Here is a 10,786-nt window from a genome sequence, read left to right on the forward strand (position 1 = left end):
GTCTTTAGTCATTAAATATAAAATAATGTATGTATAAAATAAACTGCCCTATTTTTATTATATATGGAATGACAATTTAATGTTATTAAGTGTTGTTTTTGAAAATCTTTGCTTAGAATACATATACATTACCAAACTCTAAGCATCTACCACGTATGTAATAGATACATAATAATACGACAGTAATACGCAAGGAGTAAGAGGCTTTACATATTTTTAATTACCATAATATAATTTTTTTGCATAAACGCGTGAATCCTAGGTAATATTGGGGCGATTTGTATAAAATTTGATATAAAGATAGTTTGAGACCCGAGTAAAGGGCATAGTTTTTATTCCGGAAATTAGAAAATGATGCGGGGAAAATTCCGGAACGGTCTATCTTTTTCTTTGACGCAAACCCGCCGGCGGAAAGCTAGTTTTATATACTTATAAGAAGCGTTTGCCTCTCAAAACATTACGTCGTTTGTTTATATGTGAATGCTCATTCACAGTCTCGAATCTGATTCCAAATACATTTATGCTTGTGTACGTAAAGACATCTGCACTCTGTATTTGTGTGTATAAGCTATTTTCATTTATGTTTACGTGTCACTTTCGAATGTGTGAGTACACCATTATAGTGGGTAAGAAATTTCAGACTCTAATTCAATGGCTTAAAGTTTGAAATTGCAATTCTATGTATGTATGTTTGTACGTTCTAGAATGCGCCAGATATAAGTCAATGGAAATTTTTCCCTTAGTACATTGTTTACATAGATTAAATAATTGCGCAGTTATTTATTTCTATCAACGTTATAATATTATGTTGGGTATTGATAAGATACTGTGACACAACCGTGACACAAAACGTAATGCATAATACTTATTCATCCGTGTTGGCTATTTATGTGTATCTTGGTTAACAATAAATAAATGTGGTAATCTTTTAATAAACTGTGTAAGTTTTAGCATATATGATATCTTTATATTATGTAGAAAAATCAAAAATACATGTTATACCTTCTTGCTATTATTTTTAAACTGTGACAAGTTTAAAACCATGCATATTAGTAAATTTTCTATGTGATCGATTTGTTTTAAAATGTACTATAATTTAAATTCAGTTAAATATATACTGTGTATAATTTAATGGAACAATAATTTCACTAAACTTAATTAATCTTTGTTTAAAAATTTAAAATCATAAATTTATATAATCCATCTGACAAAAATAATGTGCTAGTCATAAATAAATGAATATGTCATTGCAATTTATGAAAAAAATAAAAAAGATCAAAACAAAAACAGCGTCTTCGCATTTGTCAGGTGTGGGGTTCGAACCCACGCTCCCTCTCGGGAACCAGAGCTTAAATCTGGCGCCTTAGACCACTCGGCCAACCTGACGTGATAGAACATATAAAATTTTCAATTATTTTCCAATAATGCAAACATTGCGATGTTTTCTTTCTTATTTATTACTTAGCTGTGACCTGAGGTTTTACCCATGTAGTACCAGGTACTACATGGGTAAAACCATCAGGGATGTTATATAGCCTAAAGCTTTCCTCAATAAATGAGCTAATTATCTAACACAAAAAGAATGTTTCAAATAGGACCCACTAGTTCCTCAGTTTAGCCCGTTGAGTCAAACAAACAAACAAGAAGTTCTTTAGCCTTATAACATTAGTATATATTTCATCTATGTTTCAATTAATTGCGGATCGAGTAAGTGCACGTATAAAACAAAATTACGCATTATAAAATAAGGCACAATTGAAACGTAATCTTATTTTTTTATATGATAAACTAATTACTAATGTTATGTATTTAGAAATTAAAAACTTTTCAACGGATTTTAAACGCGATTTATTCATTATATTATTAACCCGACGTTTCGAACACTTTGCAGCGAGCGTGGTCACGGGGAGTTATGTATTTCTTATTTAAAGTTTTATTTAGATTGCAATTTTTCCTCTAGTTTAAACACGTCATATTCAAACTGTACATCTATGAAATTTTACGCGAATTAAAACAATATAGCGTTTGTCGGAAATTGTAATAGATGGCGCTGCAATATAAACACGAATGTTAGTAAGAATGTATCGAAGATTGTTATTCTTTCACACGAAAATCATTGGACGTATTTTGATCGTTCTAGAATTTATTTTATGTACCAGAAGAACAGATATGCTATACGTAAATACTTGCTTTTGAACAAGGGTTAGAAAGGTCAAATTCATGAACATAAATTCTTGTTATAATAGAATAGAATAGAACAGAAGAAAGATAACTCTTCTATTCTTAAAAAGCTTCTTATCTATAATATTAATTTATCTTCATGTTGCAAAACCTTCTTGTGGTGGCTAAATGTGTGTAGTCTTTGCAATTTACCTCGCACAGGGGTAATAATAATAATAATTTTGATCAATACTATTTCTACCATAACGAGTTGAGTTCAGGATCATTAAAAATACATAGTAAACGGAAGAAATAGTATAATATGTGGCAGTTATAACGTTAAATATCTCAAGTGAAGTAAGACACATAATATACTAGCTGCACGCCCAGGCTCCGCCCGGGTTGTTATTTATCGTAATTAAAATTATTTAAACTATCCTATCTCTCAAGTTGGATCGAACTGCACATGGTGTTCGAATTTTATTATAATCGGTTAAATGGTTTAGGAGTCCATTGAGGACAAACATTGTGACACGAGATTTATATATATTAAGATAAGATATTTACATAATTAGTTATGCGAAAATATTGTTTTTTGGTTAGACCTGGTAAATTAAATTAGGCAGTAGCAACTATCACCGAAGTCTGGAAAATACCGTTATTCATCCTTATAAACATAATTTATTAAACAATACATTAACAACATAATATCTATACTCATAATATAAATGAGAAGAGATTTTTTGTTTTTTTTTTTTTATTTGGTCGCGTTAATCTCAGGAACTACGGGACCGAATTCAACCATTCTTTAACCGTTGGATACGTACATTGTACGTCATACCTCAGGCTATAGACTATATATTATATACCATGACTGCTAGTACAATATTTTAACTATATAAAGTTCTTTAAGGCATATTAGTAATCTCGCAATGCTTATCTTATTTAATTTGTTTCTGTTAGAAATTTACATTTCATATACAATTTAGCACGCTTCAGCACGAATTTAGCCACCTCGCACCGGGGAAGCCTCACAGGAAACGGCCGCGAAATAGTATAGTTTTAGATACTGTGTTACGTATGTGAGGAGAGGGAGGAATCCCGTCTCTTTTCCTCGCCCTGCCCAGTCCATTCCTTGTTTCAAGTCGTCAATCCTATCCCGATCTATGTTCATGGGCGATGGTGATCACTTACCATCCGGCGAACAGGCAGTTTTCGTAGAGAGGTAGGTAGGCTTTTAATAGCACATTGCTGTAAAAATACCTCTTTTATATGTTTTAAAACAATACAACATGCCATGATACTCTAAACTACTATCATACTAACATAATTAAAATACAACAATACAGTAGGATTACAAAGAGATCATTCACCATATCAATCCATTGCTTTGTTAGGTTCACATTATTTTGGTGCATAATGTGCTGGTCACGGTCACCAACTCATGTTAACGATTTCACTAAAAGAACCATTACATACTGATAGTAATGGAGGGTATAATTCATAATATTCAGCCTTTGGTACTATGTCACTAACTTATCTCTGAAATGAAGGGTGTCGTCGCTGTCGCTTCTTTGAAACCTTTAGAATATATTAGATCATCTTTAGAGCAATATTCAAAGCATCACTTCATATATTTTTCGGCATATTTCGCAATTGTAACTTGGAGGATAGCAATAAAACACACAGAGCTCTGAAAGTAGTCAATAATGACAATCCAACATCTTCTATTCAAATATTCGCTGTTTCAAAGGTAAATTGGTGGCAGTTTAATACTAGCCACTACGCATAAATATAGGTATTATCGTAAGTATTTCTAAAAATCCCTGTAAATCTGTACTTAATATTATAAATGCGAAAGTAACTCTGTCTATCTCTGTCAGCAATCGTTGTAAAACGAAAACTTTATATACTTACCTTTTATTATATCTAACTAACTGAGCCGTCAACCGCTGTTCTACCTTATTCTTATCATTCGTTGTATGAAAAGTAGATATTGGTCGATTGTCAGACCTAACCGATAAGCACACAAAATTACATGACAATCGGTCCAGATGTTTCGGAGGAGTTTGGTAACTAATTTTATGGCTCGAGAATTTTATATATAAAGACTAGCTAACCCGGCAAACGCTGTACTGCCTTATTCTTATGATTTAGGGTTATAAGAAATGGATGTTGGCTGATTCTCAGACCTACCCGATATGCACACAAAATTTCATTTGAATCGGTCCACCCATTTCGGAGGAGTTTGATAACTAACATTATAACTCGAGAATTGAATATATAAAAATTACTCTATACAGATCTATAGCAAATATATAGATATCCCATAGTCCTAGATAATTATTTAATTAACAGATATTAAAGGTTCTTGTCAATTCATCCATCTTAATCTACGGAAGCCCTTTACAAAGGCCATGACTTGTTGAGACAGTAATTAAAATAATTATCTTGTTAGGAAGGTTAGACAATACTGATAGATAGTAACAATTATTATTGACTAGCGATTGGCCCCGACTTTGCCCGATTTAAGTAGACACGGTACGCAGTAATATGCCTCGTTATATTTTTTATTAATTATGCGTAGTAAAACACGAATCGGAGATCAGATGTCAAAAAATTCCGATTTAAAAACATCATGTCTCTAGTTCGTTAAAGTCGTGTAGGTATATTAATAAAAGTATTTTAAACTACAGAATATTCGAACAGAAGCCGTTGAAAAATTTATGTAAAAATTCGGTAAAATATAGTGGAATTAAAGCAATTAGAAAAGGAAGAGTATATAAGAAAATGCAAAGAAAAATCCTAAGAAAAAAATACGAGTGTAATAGATGAATGTGCTTAATACTCATAATTTTTACATTTGCACCCCTTTTACTCACAAACATCATAATAAAATAAAAAATAATACAACAAAATAGTCAAAACAATTTATTGCATGAACATTACAAGCACAGTGAGAGGTAACAGCGTCGCGCCGAGGATCGCCGCTGAATTACAGTCATCAGTGAAGCACTGACAGACAGTTTCGAGGTGGTCTTCATTGTCAGCCTTATAGCAGTCCCGGTGGTGCTTCACCCAGCCGCAGCCGCGGGTCACGCGGACCTCGGCGTCATGGCCCTTGTGAAGAACTGAGAAAAACGTGATCATCCTTAACTCCTATTATTATATTTTACTTACTCCTATTATTATATTTTCATTTGCGTTAATTTGTCTTTCTTTTACGTCACTCTGGAGAAATTTTGTGTTATAATTCTTGTCTGGAGATAGTTAGGGGCTCTAGTGATGTAGACTACTTTTTATAGGATGGAAATGAGATGTTTTTACTGTAAAACATCTCATTCCCATGGGAAATTCGGAAGCCGAGGATGGTCCACTCCAGAATATAAAGATGAGCTGCTATGTAATTTTATTGATTTAAGTATTTATTATTAACGGAAAGCATCATAAAGAATTAAAAGTTTCACTCGTGACATCTGCCAGGCTGTACTTGGCCAGCGTGGTGGATTATGGCCTGAAATAGCATGCTACTATGTTACTTACTGCGCTTGTGGGATCCAGAGGCCTGTATTCTTTTCCTCACACTTCCGAGTCCATTCCTTCGTTCAACCTTTTCCTTACTCCTATAGCTAAAAAGCTCTAAGCGAAGTTAAGCGAGCAGCGAATTCGCAGAAGCACTAACTGCGAATGTTCATAGGCGGTGGAGATCGCTTACCAGCAAGCGAACCTCTAACTTAGTTGTCCGCTCTGACATAAAATAGATGCCAAACATACTAGTCTGTATAATCTTCCTGCAGAACATTTTGCCGTTCCCCTGCTGGCCGGCCATGATCTTCTTATCGCAGGTCGTGGTTTTGAGGTACTTTTGCACGCTTTCAACGTCGTAAATAGTTGGGTCGAGGCACATTGAGTTGTTGGCGCTGTTGCAATCGTAGCATCTTATTGCTGAGCCTGTGTTAAATGTATCATTAATTTTTAATTGTTTCTAAATATTGATAACTAGCTGACCCGGCGATCTTCGCAACGCCAAAAACATTTCGTATGGCACATTTACCTTTTCTGTCTTTTAAACCTTCTCTGGACTCTTATGAATACATCGAAATCATAATTGTCAATATCGGCTCCGCCATTCTCGAGTTTTACGGACAGCAATTGATTTTTATATATATAATACTAGCTGCCCCCCACGGTTTCACCCGCGTAAGCCCGTATCCCGTAGGAATATCGGGATAAATAGTTGCCTATATGTCATTCCATTTATCCAGCTATCTACGTACCAAATTTAATTGCACACGGCTCAGTAGTTCTTACGTAATAGAGCAACAAACGCACACACATCCTTACAAACTTTCGCATTTATGATATTAGTAGGATTGATAATATGTAATAGTAATCCGCGCCGGCTTCGGATGTAATGCTAATATGTAAGTCTACTCCACTATATTATGTAATATAAATATTTATCTACGTATAAACCTTCCTCATGAATCACAAACTAATTTAGGCCTTCAATCTGAACGACTTTAATTGTAGTATATATGGGGTTTTTGAAAATTATAAATTATTATTAGAAATAGCTGGATTTATAGCGAATTTTGTATTTTATAGAAATTGGGATAGGAAAATTAGTTATTGAAAAAATCTTGTAAAAGATTATACAAACAAAAAAGTTTGACTTAGAGCTTAATTGTAATCGGTTATACAGAGATGAGCCCCAGTAATAAAAAAAAAAAATTATTTTTAATAATTACATGAAACTAATGTTTTGTAAATTATTCTGTCATTACTCACCAAATTGAATTACCATAAACAAACACACCACAGATAAAAGGAACATTGTTACAAAAAGAATTGGCGGGAATAGTTCTCTGTCAATTTTTTTTTATATTATAAAACCTTTTTACTATCACTGGTCAGATTGTCACCAACAACTGAACCGCAAGTGGACACGCACCGAGGTTCGAATAAAGCTATTAGAAGTGACAATAAACATCCTTATTCTGTAAATTTATAAAGCTTTACAATGAAAGTCGGTCAAATGAGTCGGTTGTACATAACCAAGCTAAGCTAAAAAAAAATTTATAAACTTTAACAATATTTTAATATCTTAAACCATGTTACAACTAACATAACAGAGACACGATATAATAGAAACTAATAATAATCGATGTGAAGATTAGAGCCAGGAATTAATAACAACGTTCATTCAATTAATTATTATTAGTGATACACTATGACCTAATCAGATCTTTTTTGTACTTATATTGCTGTATGACTTCCCGTTCCGTCATAAGATATGAATGCTTATTGGAATTATGGCTGGAAAATTTCAAACGAAATTACGATGTTCCCTTCCTACATATTGCTATACCTTTATTTATATTTATTGAGTCTTAAATCTATAATAATTAAAAAACATCGGCAATAATTGTAGAGACATCTTATAGTTTAAGCAAGAAGGCAAACGCTATACGGTTCCGTTTATATCAATAGGGCCATATATTAATACCACACATAACATAATGCTATACTATTATTACTTTATACCATTTACATATGCATTTTCGTACCAATATTTTCTGAATATTCTTAAATCTATTTTTATTATAGCTTCCAGGGAAGTACGCACAAGCTTTAGGATGCGAATAACCTCACAAAATTGACATCGCATATTAAAATTAACTTTTTTAGAATTTAAAACCAGAATAAGGCCTAGAAGATGTTAATATAATGTGTAATTACAGCTTAGTTTAACAAATTAAAAGTAAATTGTTAAAGACACGCAAGTGCTCTTACGATTAAAATTTTATCTTGTAATGAACGAATTTAAACGTTTTTAGATGGCAGGCCAAAACTATTCATCTGTAGCTTGATTATAACGAGAAAACCATTACCTAATTATTTTATAATACACTGCTTGCATTGCACTGTAAAGAATTATTTTAAAAATTAGACTCGTTAAATTCTATTGTACGTAGACGTACACGTTGGTATTATATGAATCCTAATCCTACTAGTCCTACTAATATTATGAATGCGTAATTTTATAAGGATGTGCGTTTGTTACTCGTTCACGCAATAACTAATGAACCGATTGCAATGAAATTTGGTACGTAGATAGCCGGACAACTAGAATAACATATAGGTAACTTTTATCCCAATATTCCTACGGGATACGGACTTACGCGGCTGAAACCGCGGGGCGCAGCTAGTAAATTTATTAATGCTTTACTGTAGATTACTGTATATACAGAAAATATTATTATTATTATTTCTATTAAAATCCAACTATGAGATACAAACACGAAATATTAAAAGATTTTTTTATTGATATAGCTTGATTTTTAGATAAGTCTAATAACAGCGTAACACAGATTATAAAACATTTTCTTTTATATTTGAGAACAAAGTCTATATATGTGTGTTTTTTTGTCTGTATATCTTATTATGCGAAGTAAATGTAAACATAAATACATAAATGTAAATACATAGGTATCTACAAACTAACAATTTCGTATTTTTGATGGGACACTGCCATCAGGATGTGAAGGTAGGTACGAAAGATGGCTGCCACTCACAATTTGCAAGATCAACGGATACGGCGTCGACGGTAATACAATTTGCTGTAATAATCCTGTCTGAGAGCAAAAGGTCGGTGACTTCCACATGGGATATGTTACATAGGTATGTGACATGTGACTTCCTCACATAGATCGTATTGACCAAAACATAACGACTTCCGGTAGTTTATAATAATTAAAGCGATCTCAGCGCTTTACTAGAGAATTATAGTAGAACTACTAGCATAGTATTATGGTATTTTTATATAGAATTATCTCTAAAATTGTTACGTTCCTAATGCAACAATTGTTATATGACAATAATAATCTATTTACACTCCGGATTCTAAAAATCTTTTATTTAGAATCCGGAGTGTTATGTAAATCAAATGACAATAATATCCTACTAGTCCTACTAATATTATAAATGCGAAAGTTTGTAAGGATGTGTGTGCGTTTGTTGCTCTTTTAAGCAAAAGCTACTGAAGCGATTGCAATGAAATTTGGTACGTAGACAGATGAACAACTTGAATAACATATAGGCAACTTTGTATCCCGATATTCCTACGGGATGCGAACTTAAGCGGGTAAAACCGCGGGGCGCAACTAGTACTTACATATATAAAAAATCACGTCAATCGGTTGAAGACCGAATATTATCGAGTAACAAAACCATAAAAAATACGGTCGAATAAAGAACCTCCTTCGGGAAGGTCGTTTAAAAATAGAGTTATGAATTTCTAAAACTCTTGCTAAAAATTAGTTTGTTTATGTGCAGGATACAGTTCTCAGTATTTTTTACTTTTTTTAAGCTACACCATTTTGAAATGTAGTTTCTGAAAATTGGATACTGGAAATCGAAGAAAAGGAATTCTTAAAAGAAATCAATTTTTTCATTTTAGCGACATCTGGCGGTGTTTAGTGAAACCAATACATCAACATAATTTGATGATTGTAGTGCCCTCTCGTGCGCGGAAGAAAATTTTCGGATCTGTTATTAATAAGTACAGATAACATCATACAAAGGTAATAAATTATATTCTGTAACTTTACAGATAAATTAACTCAGAATTTCCCCATGAGTCCACCAATTGTAATTGAGAATAGAAAAGACTACCGTTAATAAACTTTACTGATGATAATATTGAATAAGCACTAAAAACGATGCTTCAGAAACATATACTATGAGAAAAAACCATTATAGTACATATAGTTAAATATTATACTTTTTGTATAAACCAAATATGTAATGTTTAATTCAGTTTTAATACTTACATGTACTGAAGACAGACAAGAGTACAACACTGCTAAGGATAGAATTTCGTTTAGAACCCGTATAGTAAGTATTCATTTTACGCCTGTAACTATTAAACACTTTAAGTACTTTATGAAGATTTGCTGCTATTTTTTAAGGCGGCGTCGTATATTCGCTCCCTCTAATTGTGCGATACTTAAACTATTGGCAAAATATACTTTTAATTTTTGATTAAGCGACTAGTAAAGTTCGTTACAAACTGACAGAGTTAACAGAATCACCGCAGTATATAACTCTCATTCATTGAATCTAGGATACAAAGGATAACTAGATTATTTCGGTTCCAACACTCGGCAGGTACCTAGAAAGAGGACAAGTGCAAAGGAAACATTAATAAAGGTTAGTGATGCGTTTAATTGAATTTATACCGTTGTTATGTTCAAAGAATTGATGTCCAAATGTTGTTTATTTCAAGCTAAACCGATATGAACAGATGTAACAATATATCTCAGAGGACTAATCCCCAATCTTGTTTCTGGTTGACTGACCCATAGCCTAACAAACACATCCGTCCCTAATAGTAGCTATACGAAAAACGTATATATGTCTTTTAATACCTGGCCTTTGTTAACAACGTATGTGAACAATACATAAGCAGGGATTCACCAGAAATACTTACACATTTAATTAGGCCCGTAGGTAAATGCCACTTTATTAACCGTAGAATTTTGATTAAAGATTAATGTAACTTTGGAGGCAGGTTATTTGGGGCATTATAATATAGATGTGTCCCCCGAGAGTATCTGGGGGG

The 10,786-nt window shown here is 32.9% G+C and overlaps 1 protein-coding gene and 1 non-coding gene across 2 annotated transcripts; both read right to left on the reverse strand.

Moving 5' to 3' along the window:
* Nucleotides 1–1,302: 1,302 nt before the first annotated feature.
* On the reverse strand, nucleotides 1,303–1,386 carry Trnal-uaa. Its single transcript has one exon. It is a non-coding gene; the product is annotated as a tRNA-Leu (tRNA).
* A 3,696-nt stretch (nucleotides 1,387–5,082) lies between these two features.
* Nucleotides 5,083–7,171, reverse strand: LOC119840048. Its single transcript, XM_038366546.1, has 3 exons — nucleotides 6,952–7,171; nucleotides 5,935–6,111; nucleotides 5,083–5,291 (listed from the first exon to the last, which is right to left on the reverse strand). The coding sequence occupies exons 1-3, from the start codon at nucleotides 6,995–6,997 to the stop codon at nucleotides 5,092–5,094; spliced, it is 423 nt and encodes a 140-aa protein (XP_038222474.1). The 5' UTR covers nucleotides 6,998–7,171; the 3' UTR covers nucleotides 5,083–5,091.
* Nucleotides 7,172–10,786: the final 3,615 nt, after the last annotated feature.

Source organism: Zerene cesonia, chromosome 5, assembly GCF_012273895.1.
Source record: "Zerene cesonia ecotype Mississippi chromosome 5, Zerene_cesonia_1.1, whole genome shotgun sequence".
NCBI lineage: Eukaryota > Metazoa > Arthropoda > Insecta > Lepidoptera > Pieridae > Zerene > Zerene cesonia.

What these genes read in the sequence shown, in the direction of transcription:
- LOC119840048 (XM_038366546.1), bottom strand. Translation starts at nt 6,997, where the DNA reads ATGTTCCTTTTATCTGTGGTGTGTTTGTTTATGGTAATTCAATTTG. An exon ending in GTTTATGGTAATTCAATTTG is followed by an intron (nt 6,112 to 6,951) that starts GTGAGTAATGAC and finishes CATTTAACACAG; the next exon opens with GCTCAGCAATAAGATGCTAC. An exon ending in CAGGAAGATTATACAGACTA is followed by an intron (nt 5,292 to 5,934) that starts GTATGTTTGGCA and finishes CGTTTTTCTCAG; the next exon opens with TTCTTCACAAGGGCCATGAC.